The sequence below is a fragment of the Ruditapes philippinarum genome, unplaced genomic scaffold (genome assembly GCF_026571515.1).
Source record: "Ruditapes philippinarum isolate M1 unplaced genomic scaffold, ASM2657151v2 ctg2022_1_1_1_1, whole genome shotgun sequence".
NCBI lineage: Eukaryota > Metazoa > Mollusca > Bivalvia > Venerida > Veneridae > Ruditapes > Ruditapes philippinarum.
The window spans coordinates 168,023-184,845 of NW_026858177.1; the positions used below are offsets into that span (position 1 = coordinate 168,023).

Genomic DNA, 16,823 nt, shown 5'->3' on the forward strand with positions numbered 1-16,823 from the left:
CCAGATGACATTTACTACGATTTCTTAAGCAACTTCCACATCAATCTCTTGAATTACTGCCATTTTGTACCCTTCATAACATATTTAACAACATTATTGGAATATTGGAATTGTTTGCAAATGTCTGATTGAGACACCGTATCCTCCTAAAAACAAAATAGTAATGGCGGGCTAATCGATCAGTAGAAAATAGCTTTTAAACTATATCAATGTTTGACATGGCAAAATCATTCCAGCATCTTAAATATTCCATCGATTTTTTTAAACAATTCATCGTTAATCTAGCACAACATAATCCGCAACATATTGCATATTTCGAAGAAAATGTTTTCAAAAAGTCGTGTCGACCTCAATATGAATAGTAATTTTTGCAAAATCTTGTGCAATAACGACGATGTTTTTTGCTATGGCCTGACGAGCCCGTATATATATTTAAATCTAAAGTTTTCGTAACTGAAACTAAACACAAAGACTGTTATTAAGCAACAACCTAAATGGTTTGATAACGAATGTTAAACTGAAAAGAGTAAATACTATCATTTGCGTCGCTATCGAGCATTACATCCAAACATATTTTACTAACAAGCTTGATGATTTAGTAAAAGATTCAAGTAACCCTAGATAATTTTGGAAAACAATATTTTTTGTCTCCCTCTTCGAATAGTAACGCCCAGTGCATTATTCCTTTAGAATCTTGGAAAGCTCTTTTGAGAAATTATTTCAAGGCCTAGGTGATGAAGATTTGATGGTAATTTAACTGAAATTGAAAATGAGATTTTTAACTCAGAAATCACAGAAGAAGAAGAAAGACAATGTATTAATGAGCATTCGTTCATTGAAATCTGCCAAGGCGCCGGGATTTGATGATTTCCCACCAAATTTCTTTAAATACACATTTGATTTAAAGGGATACTCAGGCAAAATAATGGCAAAAATATAAAAATGATCTTCTGTACTCAAATCACTCTAAAATGACAATTCTTAAAGTCCCAGCATGAATTTCTATATAATTTCTGTATATTTTGGGTTTGAAGCTTAAATATATCTATATATGTTGAACGAAATTTAGACGCCAACAGAATCACCGAATAGTTTAAAAACAAGTCGTGTGATTTGAACAAACCCTAAAAGTTACAATAACAGGTATTGTGGATATTGTATGATTGAAACAAGTCTAAGTAGTTGATTTGACATGTTCTTTAACGTTTCCAGAGTACACAGTGACCACTATTGTGAAATCTTAGCGCTCTAACCTGACCCACGCGGGTCAAGTTAGGAAAACACCATTTTATTCTTTATATGGAGAAAAGTTTTGTTTTTTTGACTGTTTAGTGTATTCATTTTGATGACATTTACAGAATAATGAAAGAAAAATCCAAAACTAAGAAATTTAAATTTTGCCTGTGTCTCCCTTTAATTATGCCATTAATGATTAATTTATTTAACAGATTATTTGCTAAAGATGAATTTCAAGATTCATAGAGTACCGCTATAATCATACCATTGCACAAAAAGGGTAATCGCAATGATCCAGCGAATTATCGCAGAATCTCCTTGTTTAACATTTTTAGTAAGATATACACATCCATTTTAAATAGACGTCTATCTTTTTATGCCAATGTTTATAATAAAATAGACGAATCCCAGTCTGAATTTAAAGCTGGTTATAGTACAACTGATAACGCATTTGTTCTGCAATCACTTATTTCTAAGGCACTTTCAAAGAAAAGGGGCAAATTATATGTTGCATTCGTTGATTTTAAAATAGCATTTGATTCTGTCAATCGGAATAAGCTTTGGCAAATACTTTACAATGATAATATAAGGGGAAATCTTTTAATTCTATTATTGCTATGTATAATAATGTAAAAACATGTGTACGTTCTAACGGTCATATCTCAGATAATTTTTATTGCACGATGGGCCTCAAGCAGGGATGTCTGGTTTCGCCAAAATTGTTCTCATTTTTCATAAATGAATTATCAGTTACGATGAACAATGACGATAAAATTAAAGGTATACAGATAAAGCCAAATGAAATTTCAATATGGCTGCTAATGTTTGCGGATAACGTAGCATTGATTGCACAAACAGTTAGAGATTTACAACGTATTAGAAGCGCAGGTAAACATACCAAAAACAAAAGGTTTATTAACTAGAAATGTGTCCATAGGACACGGGTGCCCCCACCGCGCCACTGTTCTGTCAATCTTACAACTCTAGGTCAAATATTTTTTGAAAACTAAAAATCTTTTACAAAGTAAAGGGCAAAAACTTTACAAATACTGAATAAATCCACAAGCAAACCCCAAGGTGCATAAGTACACATGCTGACCAACATTCTTGTAAACTTTCAGGCCTACAAATGAAATACTTTGTGAGCTATACATGAACAAGTTGAAAATTGCAAATTTATACTACTGTAAGTCAAGGGCAATAACTCTAACAAAACTGAAAAAATCCACATTTAAAGTCCCAGGTGCATAGCTTCACAGTGATGTGAATCATTATTCCTGTAATTTAGTGATGTTGATCATTATTCCTGTAAAGTTGGTTGATTCTAACTCAAGCACTCAAGGAACAAATAACAACATAATGAAACGGTTTTTACTAAGTCAAGGGAAATTACTCTACAAATACTGGGAAAATCCACAAGTGAAACCCCAGGTGCAAATCTAAATATGCTGAGCAACCTTCCCATAAGGTTTAATGACTCTATGTCAAATACTTTTTGAGTTACATGCGACACAAATTGCAAAATTTTACTAAGTCAAGGGCAATAACTCGGAAAATACTAAAAAATATCCAGACAGAAATACCCAGGTGCACAACTACACATGCTGATCAACATTCCTGTAAAGTTTCATGACTCTAGGTCAAACACTTTTTGAGTTACGTGGGACACAAAAGTGAACGGGCGGGCGGAAGGACGGGCGGAAGGACGGATGGAAGGACGGACAAGGGTAAATCTAAATGCCCGCCACTAAAGTGGGGGCACAAAAAGTGCAGTTTATTTGCGTGTAATGAATGTTTAAACTATAACAATCAGCAACTCGAAATAGTTAAATTTTTTACATATGTTGGAGTACCATTTACATCCACTATGTCGTTAAATATTATGAGCAATGAACTTGCAATGAAAGCTAAACGAGTATTATTTTCTCTACTTTCTTTTTTGTATGATTCTGGACAATTACTTTCAAACGTATTTTTTTTTAATTGTTTGATACAAAATATTATCGATCTTTGTGTATGGATCCGAATTATGGTGATTTAAACCGCATGATAATTGTGAGCTTATTCATCATTTAGCATGTAGTATTAGGCGACTGTGATCGTCATCCAATTTACATAGAATATGCCAAGCGTTGTATAAATTATTGGTTAAAATTAATAAAATTACATAATGATAGATATGTAAAAATTGTTATAGAATGCTTTCAAGCACAAGTGCTAAATATTTTAATTGGGCAAATGAAATTGAACATCTTTTATGTAGTAATGGGTTTGGGCACGTTGGTTGAACCAAGGTGTTCAAAATGAAAGATTGTTTCTCCAATCGTTTTGTCAAAGACTTAAAGATAACTATTTGCAAGATTGGTATACAAAGTTAGATTCTAGTGATTGTCTCTCAGTGTATAGTCGTATTAAAAACAATTATGACCAAGAAACCTATATATCTATTTTAAATATCAGGAAATTCAGACATTACTACGCTCAATTACGTTCAGGGCTTTCACATTTAGAAGTGACTAACATGTCATATAGCAAGATGAACTCAAATTATTGGAATTGTAAAGTATTCTCTTTAGGATTACTTGAAATGAGTTTCACTTTCTACTAGTTTGTCCGGTATATACAGATTTAAGATCAAACTATATTACTTAGAAATATAATACGTGTGCAACAGTTCACAACTTGAATATATTATTATCGTGTAAAAATGAAAATGTTATAAAAAGTATTGCCAATTATGTTTATCATGCAACAATTCGGAAAAAAGATGATTATGCAGTTTTGATTAAGATACGTCTCTATTTTATCTTCAATAATGTAATGTATGTGAATTGTAATAATGTACTGATGAGTGTATCCTCATACATTGTATGTTTTTCAATGTTACAATTTTCTATGTTATGGACTGGTGACCTAAAGCAATAAATTCTGTTCTGTTAAAAAATCTTGAAATTTTAGAAAGAATATTAAAATATTAAAAAGAAGAAACGTCAATATTTCATTAAGAAGACCATTTTTAGAGACTTTGTTAACGATTGAAAACAAACTCAACGATTTGGTTGAAAAACGTTTAAGCCAAACACAAATTGCAAACTAGACGGGTCACATAAAATACACAGAGGGGTGATTTTTTCCTTTTCTATCCCACCACCTAATATACGTGTATGAATAAATTAAAGATCTTGAGTGAACATTTCACATATTCACTTTAAAGACCCTAAATATCTACGACATTACAATCACATATATTTTGGAGACAAGTTCTTTTTTAACTGTGTAGAAAACTTATAGTGAAAATGCTTGATCATACAAAAGAAATGAATAATTTTGATTTTTCTGTATTGAATTATGGAATCTTGACAAAATATTTTGCTTACAAACTGTTCATCTTGCCATAATTTAACAGCAAAACTGTCACATAATTATGGCATTTAAGTTGTATTATGCTCACATTAATAATAGGAAATACAATTTTGATTAAATATAAAATTCATGAAAGACCTGGTCATGGTCAAGTGATACTTCGAATTGGACAATTTAAAGTTACAAATTCATACCTTTGAACAGTAGACGATGTTCCATTTTGTACAGCTTGCAATGAACATTTCACCATGATGAATACTATGATCTTGTAAAAGTTCTTAAAGTTAAAACTTAGATATTGCTTTACTTCAGTTCCATCAAAAAACCTAAACCGAAAGAATCTTGTATTCAAAGATTTAATTAATTTTGATAACCTTGTCTGTTGGGATAGACCTATGACTATCCTTCTTTAAGCCTTATAATTATAGTATACAAATAATGTCTTAATGACATTTTTTCGTGTCATGAAACTAAACCGCGCCAGTATATGTATGCGTGCATGCGTCTTTGTGCTTGCGTGTATGAGTGTTTTGTTGTTCTCAGTTTTAGATAGAGGTCAGGAGATTAACTCTTCACAAATGCCTATCTGAATTTATTTATTTAAACTAATATCAAATTTATGCTGTATCTACATTAACATAAACAGATAACAAATAAATATTAAGAATTTGTTCTAACTTTGATATTTATCAACATTTAAATAAAAAGATTTGATAAATAGTTATATATAACATTGGCTTAAAAATGACATTGACCTAGCTCTCAGATTCGTTTATATTTACAAATAACTTTGAAACGTATTTACATATGTGATTCATACAAAAAAGAAAGAATGATTTTATATGCCACTCATCTTACAAGAACATTGGACGCTATTTAGTTTATTTAGTTATTTAATTAAGATTAAGTTGTGATAACTTTCTTATTTATTTACAAACCACAAACTAAATTTTGAATTATTTAACTGATTTTGACCTTTAAATGACCTTCAAACTTTCACGTCATTCCTCGTAAAGATGTATGTACGAGGGACGGTCAGAAAATATCCAGACTTTTCATGCTCCTCTTTTTCCATGTGCAGCTATATACACACATTATATATTGGTAAAAACTACATTCATTCGCCAATAACGTGGTCAGTTTATTTTCAATGATAGTTGTGTTTACACAGTATTTTGCCCTCTGAAATATGATAGGTGTTTCGTCTATCATGGACTCTTTGTTAGAGGACCAACGCTCTGTAATTAAGTTTCTGGTTGTAGAAGGTGAAAAGCCCTGCCACATCTTTCAGAGGCTTCAAAAAAGATTTTCTTATAAATGTGTATCACGTTCAACCTTCTACAACTGGGTTTCTCAGTTTCGTGAAGGCAGAACAAGAGTTTGTGACAGGCCCAGGACTGGGCGGCCAGCTAAGGCGGTGACCCCAACAATGGTAGCAAATGTTAAAGCTTTTGTCAACAAAAATCGTCGAGTAACTTTGGAGGAGGTAGCCAACAAGTTTAGCATCGGTAAGGCAAGATTTTACACGAACACCTAGGCAAGAGCAAGGTAAGAGCCAGGTGGGTGCCTAGACAGCTGTCCGCAGATCAAAAGGCAACCAGAGTAACCAATGCAAAAGAACATTTAAGTCGTTTTAATCGTGAAGGAGATAAGTTTTTGAACCGAAATATCACTGGAGATGAGATGTAGGTTCATTATTCCGAACCTGAGTAAAAAGCTCAGTCAAAACAGTGGAATCTAGCTGGTTCCCCACCTCCTAAAAAGTTTAGCTGTCTCCTTCGGCTGGCCAAAGTCATGCTTGTTGCCTTTTGGGATTCACAAGGAATGATACTTACTCATTTCATGCGAAAAGGTCAAACTGTCACCGCCAAGTACTATTCTGAAGTAATTCTGAAAAATCTCAGAGAAAAGCTGAAGCAAATGCGTCCCAGGTTAGCACAGAAAATGTCCTCCTTCTTCACGATAACGCCCCCTCCCATACCGCTGCAGCTACAGTGGAGGTTATCAACTCTTACAAATGGCAAGTGTTGTCTCACCCTCCTTATAGCCCAGACCTCGCCCCCTGTGACTTTTATTGCTCCGCGCCCACAGGCGCGGAGCTGTTTGTGTTTACTATTTTTTTTGTCCATGGACCCGGATTTGAGCAATAAATCCTTTCGATTAACAGCTTAAAGTTAATCCGCATTCAAGAACTCCTTTCAATTTCTATATTGGTTTCCCCGTCGGTGATTCGCAGCATGTCATATTGATGAATGAGAACCGGAAAGCAGTTCTGCTGTTACATAAATTCGAAAGCTATAAATAGCTATAAATGTTACTTCGGTTATTAATTTGTTATTTCTCTTTTTTAGTAGTAGATGAAATTATAATTTGTTACATTTTGAAATACATTTACACGCAGCATATCAAGTATACTATTAGTGATTGAATTTGTCAATATAAAGAAAATTTCAGGCATAAAATTTTAACAATTTTGCTTTTGATAATTATTTTTAATTTATATTTATGAAATTAAATGTTTAATAATAACATGTTTATATATTGGTTGTTTTGAAATAATTAAACTTTAGTATATAAAGTTACATTTCAATCGCGTCATTGGAACAGCATACCACTTTGTGAAAAAGAATAAAGTTAGTGGTAAGACTGGTGATATGTTCGGGGGTACGTACTCGACAGCGAGAGCTGCATTTTGTATCCGCTGCATTTTGTAGCCTTACGAGCGGATGGACCTTCAATAAGGTGTTTCCGCTCTCTCAGCCATTTTTGTTTTCACAAAGTATGTCCAAAGTGAAAGTAAACCAAAATTCATATAACAACAAAGCTCACATTGTTATATGATGAGCCATTTGCAAGTACACTTCCAATTATATGTTTAAAAGAATATTTTAAACAAAAATAAAAATGATAACAATAAGAATTTTCCTTAAATCGGCTACATTTTTGAAGACCAAAAACATTCTGTTGCAAAGTTTTATGCATATTTCATGAATGGCAATTTCCAGCGGTGTAAAATAGATAAATACAGAATCCCTAAAGAAAGCCCAACACGGCAAAATTGAAAATGTTGCAGGCTCGGTTTGATTGAGCCTGTTCATGGACGGTACTGGAAAGTGCAAGTTACCGTCCACGCCCCCTAGCACCGGCTTAAGCAGAATTCAACACTTAAACATGAAATAGTAAAATTTTGAATTTAGAAACATCCGCAGATGTGTTCATTAAAGTCTATTTTAGTGCAAACAAATGCTATTTTTTGCAGAAAATGCAAAAAACTTTAAATAACATAAATCTTAGGAAAGTAGTTTATCTGCCCTTGAAAAAACATTGCCTCCATTACATCTGTAAAAAAGTAGTACCATGAAAATAAACATCATTTACCTATTTCTTGTGTTCATGACAAACAGACACACTTCATTGTTACACATAAAAAGGTTAGATTTTAAAGTTTGATTGTGTTTTCATTTTAATTGTAGTTTATTAGGCCATAAATGATGATTGTTTTCTTGCACTACATATTTTACAAAAAAATAATGGAGGCCATGCGCTTAGAAGGACATGAGATACTGATTTATTTGGAGTTAAGTTTTGAAAGATTTTTGTATTTGCTGCAAAAAAATAGCTTTTGTTGGCACAAAACACTTTAAAAAGGATTTTGCCATTCATGAAATGTGCATAAATCTTTGCAACAGAATGTTTTTGGTCTTCAGAAATGTAGCACATTATAGGTTAATATTCTTATTGTTATCATTTTTATTTTTGTTTATAATTGTCCTTAAAATATAAACCTGGAAGTGTACTTTCAAATGGTTCATCATTTTACAATAAGAGCTTTCACTTTGGACAGACTTTAGTGAAAACAAACATGGCTGACAACGCGGAATCACCTTAAGCATAGGCTATAGATAGATATCATGACAACAACAGAAACTTTGATCTGCAGTTTGAACATGAAGTGTGATGTTTTTTTATGAATGGTTTTTAAGCAATTCAAAAATAAATATATATTGATCTTCCTAAAAATTAATAAACGATAGTTTTTTTATATATTACCAATGTCAAATAGCTTTCATATCTTTGTCTCGCACGAATATGATATTAGTGAATTTCCTCATACCTACCTAAAATTCAGGTAACAGTCTTCTATTATATTATTAAATACTGTATCACCATGTCACGCGTGTATAACAAACAAAAAAATCCTGAATTTGGGCTTTTTTAAATTCATCCCATTTTTTCATTCCAGAGTGTGTTCTACTTTCAGTATTGAAAGAAACCATTTTTTTTAATTTGACATGAAAAATATGCATGTAATATTACTATATTATATAAATTTATCCCATTTTTTCATTCCAGAGTGTGTTCTACTTTCAGTATTGAAAGAAACCGTTTTTTTTAATTTGACATGAAAAATATGCATGTAATATTACTATATTATAATATTAGACCCTTTTGTTACTATTTGTATATTTGTTACAATTATAACAGACTTTGATATTTCGATCATCTTCTGTTACTGACTACAGTAGTGACACAAACAGAACACAGTACATTCATGTCACATAACATTTACAAGTCTTGTTTGTATTCAATGGAATTACCTTCCTTGCCAGGTAGGCATCAGTGAAAGCAATTTTATATTAAAAAAAAATCCCCTCTTTTTAATTATGGACAGTGCATAAGATAAGTATAATTATGCAAAAAATGGTTTACAAAACATTCGGAAAAAAATCTACAATAGTACTTAATCTGAATATAACATGCCCTGTGCGTAGGAATAATTTGGTAAGGTATCTGTAATGAGCACATTTTTTTGCGCGGAGCTTCTCAATTGCTGCATTGCAGCAACATTTGTACTTGTTTGTTAAATTGCTTGCTGGAAAGAAATATAAGACCAGGGCGGCTTTGATATCTGCTGTTACACAGTACCTAAAACATAGGTGGGAATACACAGCGGGAATACAAAAGCTCCCACGAAGATGGCAAAAGTGCGTTGGCGTAGGTGGAGAATATTTTGAAAAAGAGTAGAAAGAATTTTTTTAAATGTTGAATGGTTTTCGAGAACGAGTCAAAGGTCCGTATAGTTTCTGACTTCCCCTCGTATATCTAGCTGACAATTTTGTCCAGAAATGGTTCACAGAAGTAAAGGTTTTCAGTTAAAATTAAAGTATTGTTTTTCAAACAGCATAGTCATACAGCTAAAAACCAACAAAACGAAAACAAAACACATGAATATCCAATGAAAATACATTGAAAATATATTCAAATGGTCATAATTATACGTAGAATAACATTATATTATAATCAGTAACAATTGGTTAAGATATATTAAAAGAATATTTAAGTAAGTAGATGTAATAAATAGATTTGGGTTATAAATTGGCGTCTATTTTTAAGTGCATGATGTAGTTAGTGTACATTTGTATTATAAATGTTGCATCTAAGTTGCTTAGAACAGATATGGATTTTGAACCTGTAGGATTGTCCATCTAAACGTCACGTAGAAGTCCTAGTATGAGAGTGAGTACCAAGTAACAGTATATCATAAACATCATTTCGGTCAGTAGGAAAGTTGACAAATCCTTCGTTAATTTCATAGTTATAGACGAATCCAGTATTGGTAACTTAAGGGCAGTAATCGGCATCTAAATTTAAAAATTAGTGACCGGTTTTAAGAATTTTCGAATTGATTTAAGGAATGATCCTCTTAAAATTTTTATACTTTTATAAACCCCCGCCATGTTTGTTTATCAATCACGCAATCTTTCTGATAATTCAAAAAAGAACAATTCAATATTATCACCCCTAAGTTAATCCATACATGACCAAATCTATTTTAAAAAGTATATCTCGATTATGTAACAACAATCAAAGGTATTTTCTGCCCACAGATATTGAACTTATTCATGCCTAAAAAACTCCATTCGTAGCTATACAAATGCGGGGAAATGAACATGCATAAACTGATAAAATCACGCATGCACGTGCAATTGTTGCACGTAATTGACATAACCGTGTAAAATAGTTTACTGTAATGCATACTATCACTTATTTAATCAAAAGCCATCGGACTTATTTGATATCTCGCCCTGTGGCCCGGGCATTTAAAATTATCTAAGTGTTTCTGCAGATGTTAATGCACGAAAAAAGGTAATCTTTTTTCACTTAAATTGAGATTCCTTAACCAGTTATTGATAGCTTTAAGACTTTCATTACAATACAGTAAAAAACAAACCAATGCTCCGTACACTTACTTACAGACATGACGCTTATTAAGATTTGATATCTAGTTACCAAAAATATTAACTACATGCAATATTAAACATAATTTTACTTACTTCCTAAAAGAAGAACTGTAAGTCCAAATAGCTCAATCATTGTTGCAAATATATCACTTTTGCTAACTGTAAAGTTGAGTCTCTTTCTTGAACATTTATATTCCGTTTATAGATATAAACAGATTCATAACACATGGTACGTTAAGTAATTGAATAGAAGTATTGAAATGGCATATAACGCAGATTAAAATTTATCATAAAACTAGGAAGTTTACAAAGCGTGGGATAAAATAAATTTGTAATATTACACCTTGTAAATTAAAATAATATCAAAGTAAACTACATGTAAATATAAAAACTCTTCCTAATAACGACAAGCTATAAAACCTTAAAGATTGTTTCTATTTTTAATGTTTTGATGTAAACAGCATTTATAAAAAAACATCAGTTTAAGTAACCGTTGACAGAAGCTTCAGTTGTATTGAATAAGAGAGACGTTCATTAAATTGTGTCATTTACATTTTGTAGTTTTTCGTGCAGTCTTCCAAATGTTATTGAAAATCAAAATATGTGAAGTCATTTATACTAGCTGTATTACTGTCAATACAATGAAAAATGCGCCAAGCTTTGAATAAAAGGTCTAAATTAAAGGGGTCATGTTAGTCTTAACAGCCTCGAAGATATATGATGAATTGTGTCACACACATTGCGCCTCTGTGTTGTGTAAAAAAGTTAAAACAGTCAAAAACTAACTTAAAAGATGTCCCTTTGCCCCTTCTGGTCAGCCCATGACTCCTGCTACTTAAGCTTAAGTTGCTGCTGTGGAAAATTTATTTAACCTTTTCCGTTATATAGACGTGTTTGACGGCTTTTTGCCCCCCCCCCCTCCTTTGAGGCCTCAAACAGTGAAAAATGCCCTATTTAGGCCTCAAACACTGTTTTTCATTTGAGAGATGTTGTTAAAAAAGTGATCATTTTTTTGGCGCGGTCTCCCATCAAAATGGTACATAAGGCGGTTGCCAGAAGAGCGATTCGCCCCCTTCTGTTTGGGGGGGGGGTTGAAGGGGGTGGTAGTCCCCCTCATCGCCAAGAAAATTGGGACATTTGACAGGCTAAAAATGACCTCAGGTCGATCTTAGGGTAACTAGTAACCGACGCTGAAAAGCCTTTTACTCTATCTTAATTCATTGAGAAGTTGCAGCACTTTGAAATCAGTTTTGATGTAAAAAAACAAACATTGCAAAATGGTGATTTTTCGCAATTTCGAGACTTCCCCTCGTTGCCATGGTAACAGAAAATTTACGATTGAGCATGTTGTTACAGAGGTTATGGTCCAGTTAACATATGTGCCAAACTTCATCAGTATTGAAGCATTGTTCATAGTTTTATAGCAGTTTGAACTTGTAACAGGAGGCTTCAATGAAAACAGCCATTTTTCACAATATACTCATGGGGTAAAATGTTAAACTATATGTTAAACTTACAGTGAAAGTGTTGTTGTATCAACAGTCCAGGTAATAAAATCTTGACTCACGAGTTAAAAACTAAGAAAATATTTGTGCACGATGGGCCCTGCACAACTTGACCAAAGAAGAACAGACTGTGACAATCGTAGAATTGTCAAAATGCTTGCAAGAGGTGAACTGTTTTGTATTAATTTGAGCCCAACAGACGTGTCACTAGATTGGATTTCAAAGCCAAAACAACGTACTTTTGTTACGGGTGAATACTTCAAAGATACTTCAAACAATGTATGACTACTCATAAGCCTCATAGCGTGATTTGAATAACCGCAATGACAAATTTAGATTTATTCCCCCGCACATGTTTAGTCAACAACTACAATGTATAACTTTTTTATCAGACCAAATAACAAGCTAGAAAGTTTGATGAAAGAAAAATAATTAATGAAATTATAAACTGTGTTGAGCCATAAGATAAGGAAATTTACATTTTTTCTTATCAGTTTACTCGAGTAGAGTAAGAAATAATTCATTTTATCAAATCCTTTCTGCCAGCGCGAATGGAAGTCAAACAGATATACGATACATTTTTAAAATGTTTGATAATAACTACGCAGCTTCATGATTATTGAACATTTAAAAATATCTTATAAAATCTTTGAATATATCGAAAAAGAGAAAAAGGGACTTGTATGAGTACAATTATTTTATGAGTATCCATTGTTTGTTGTCAGAGGCTGGCTCAAATTTTAGTATAAAATGAACCGGAATGAAAAAGGTTTACGAACTCAAACGCAAAGCTGAAATAAATAGAAAAAACAACAAACATTTCGTTAATATTAAGGTGTTAAGATTTGGAGTTTATGTGAAGAATGAAAATGTAGTGATTTTCAAGATTGCTACTTGACTTTAAATATATATCATCACGACACAAGTGAACAAGAAAATAGAGAACAATTTTATTAGTTAGTATATGATAGATTTCGTCAAACAGGATTAGTCTATGCAATGGGCACACACCTATAAGTTGTTCAAATAGTAATGAAAACAATAGAAATGAATTGTTTCTTAAGAAATAATTAAAACAAACTGTTGATAGGTGTCTGTTTTAATTTGAACATTTATACGGTGAATAATAATACAAAATGTATGCTGTTCTAGAACCATCAATTATCAGCTAATTATATATACATGTATGTAAGTACAGATCATATATCCCACACCAATTACAAAGAACATCCAACAATAGCTCTTTAGTGGTTTATTGTCACATATTATACTACATTCTATCAACATGTTTATTTATGGTTTACCTTACAATACTGACCAAATCACTTTACCAGTGTTTAAGTGATAAAAATTTATATATAATATACAACGTTTGCAAAATAGGCCAGTGTTATGTTACCATACCAAAATTTTATTGGAGGAGTACAATGTTTTGTTGTTTCTGTTTGTATGTTTTAGTTTATCTATTTATTTGGTTGTTTATTGTTTCTTATTTTGAAGACATCGATATGTCAAACACTAATACTAATATATACACAATTCATGAATTCATCTTTACGATTTAAAGATCGTGAAATCAGGATTTCAACTTCGTAAAGTCAAGATTTCATCTTCGCAAATTTACTGTTTCAACTCCGTGAATTCACGATATCAACATCGTGAAATCACGTTTTCAACTTCGTTAAGTTGAATCCTGAAGTTTAAAACGTGAATTCATGAATTTAAAATAGTGAATTCGTGAATTTGCAAAGTTGAATTTTTGAAGTTAGAATCATGGATGAATGAAGTTGAAATCGTAAATTTATGAAGTTGAAATGAAAATTTGTGAATATACGAAGATGAAATCGTAATTTCAAGGAGTTTCATGTCCCCACGGATCTGTAGTTAATAAACATTTAAATTCATTTGTACACATAAGTTTACTGTTTCAGCGTCTGAGATAAATATGTACATATTGTTATGCCCCCTTTTCAATGAATAAGGTAAATGTCAGGATGTATTGATTTCAAAAGGTCATAACATGAACTCCAATTACTTTGGAGTTAGTGGGACTAAATACTATATAAATGGACAACAGAAGACAGAGTTCCAGTTACACACTATTTTAATATTGGGTCAAACAGACCGTGACGGTATGGAATCTGGTAAAGTCATTTTTACTTGTATGACAGAAATTAGATGGGGTATTTCTAAGGAACACCTTGGCACATTTTACACATTTATAATTCACTTTACTGTGTTGTTCAATGAAATGTGCTTTGCATTTACCCTTGGTTGTGACACAAGTACTTTTCCATTTTGAGAGAAATTTTCATAGTTTCTATAATTGTTGCCATTTATACTAGTACTCTTATGATATGTTTGACTTTTATTAAATCTATTTTGGTCTATTATTTTCCGTTCTGAATGTACCATAGAACTGGTCGTGTGTTCTTTTGTGTACTGGTTTTTTCCAATTGTTCTGGTTAAACCCTTTATCATGTCTTTCAGAACTACTTTCTACTCTAACCTGCCTCTGATCGACTTCTGGTATGTCATTATCTAATTTAACCTGAGACTTCTCGGGCCCTTGTAGGTGATTTCATTGGTGCTCTGTCTTCCTTTAGGACATTGAGTACTTTTGTTATGGTCATTGGGTTTACTTTTATATGTTTTTACATGATCATTTTGGTGTTTTACTTATTTAACCTTTTGTAACCATGACAACTGTTAGAATTTCACTTGGCGGGGATTAATTTTATTTACACTGTCTCGTTTATAGGAACATGGTGGGGCTAAGAGCAAGGTTTGGTGCACCATTAACCGGTTTAAACTCACCAGCAGTACTTTTGCAGCTGACCGTTCCAAGGCGGCGCCCCTCTGTGTTCCTCACATGTATGTCTATGTTGTTTCATACTGTTTTGGTGACACTTGTGTCCCTTGTTGTTTTCATATCTATGGTAAATATCTTCCCCTTTGCCCCTTGTTTTTATTTATTTTAATTAACCCCTCCCTTCCCCGGGTCTCCTGTCCCCTTCCCCTGTGCCCTTTGACTTTATAGGCCTATTCAATAGTTTATTGGTTTTCTTTTAGTTCCTTATCAGTTACTAATTATTTATGATTTTAATGGTTAGCCTGCCCATGCCCTTGCACTGTCCTGTTTTTGTTTGGGGATCCTCCTGGGCTCCTTGCCACTGGCTCTTGTTGCTGAGTCGGGTGGGGGTTGCGTTCATTGAACGCCGCCTTTCCTTGTTGATCTTGTTATCATATTTTTCTCAGTATTACCAACAGTACAGACTAACTTACTTCTTTGTCTATCTGTTAGTCTGTGTGCTTCCATACAAACGGCTGTTTTTTTCGGCTCCAAATATATTTTTCGGGACAATTTCTCTTAATCTTACATCTGAACCATTGAGTGCATCAATGAAATTGTCCAGAGCTAAGGCTTCTATTACATCTTGACTAGCAGTAGGGTATGCTTGCCTGGTCATTTTTCTTATGGACTGGGCCATTTCAGGTATTGTCTCATTTTTACCCCTGGTTCGAGTTTTTAATTGGGTTCTGAATACTTCGGCTTTGTTTTCAGAGCCGAACCTAGCTTTTAGTTTTTCCTCTAAGGAATTAAAGTCCCGTCTTTCCCTCTCATTCATTTCACTTAATAATGACCGTGCCCCACCTGTCAGACTACTGGCTAAGTATAGAGATTTTTGTGAATAACCCCACCCGTTTATTTCAGCAGTGATTTCAAACTGTGTGAGGAAATCTTGTAAGTCTTCCTCACCATTGTATGGTTTAGGTTTCATTTTCAAGTTGCCGCCATGTTGACCTGGGGACATTGCTCTATAGTTTGGGGCAATTTCATAGACAGTATGCATAGACTGATTTACATTTCTAGAACTTGCGGTTTCTTGATCATCCCCAATTTTATCAGTATGCATGTTGGACTGTTTTGTATTTGTTACAATACTATTTCTATGAATATTGTGATTAAACTGTATTTCTGGGTCAGGGTTCTCAATTTGAGATAATTTAGATTTTACTGTATATAATTCTTTTTCTACAGATTCAAACTTCCTTTGTAATTGAGAGTTTACACTCTGTATGGAATTTCCTAAACAAGTGATTTTATTTAAAACATTGGACAATTGGCTTTCCATGAATTCTTCTAGATCTTGTATTCTAGAGTTTTCTGAGGAATTTACCTGAGGGGGAGAGCTTACGGTGCAATCAGAAGTATTCTCACCTCCCTGTACATTATCTTTACTTAAATCATTTCTCAATTCACTTTCATTGTCAGAAAATGAGCTATTTCTTGAGGCTTGATCTCCGAAATCATATGCATATTGATATTCTTCCATTTTTCTTTTAAATACTTTGTAGATCTATCAGTTAACTAAAAATCAGATTTTTTTTACTTATGTTATAACTATACACTTTCTATTTTCAGAAAACAAAACAATTACAATAACCAGCCACAGATCCACAATTCAAGAACAGA

General features: G+C 32.8%; 1 protein-coding gene across 2 annotated transcripts in view; it reads right to left on the reverse strand.

Moving 5' to 3' along the window:
- The window catches only part of LOC132752425 (multiple epidermal growth factor-like domains protein 11), a 31,251-nt gene extending 20,149 nt beyond the window's left edge, over positions 1 to 11,102 (reverse strand). The window contains exon 1 of one of the 2 annotated variants that reach the window (XM_060742750.1): positions 10,935 to 11,102. In XM_060742750.1, the coding sequence (XP_060598733.1) occupies positions 10,935 to 10,974 (40 nt within the window). In that variant the 5' untranslated portion in view covers positions 10,975 to 11,102. The remainder of the gene's footprint in view (positions 1 to 10,934) is intronic. The other variant, XM_060742749.1, reaches the window with a different exon arrangement.
- Positions 11,103 to 16,823: the final 5,721 nt, after the last annotated feature.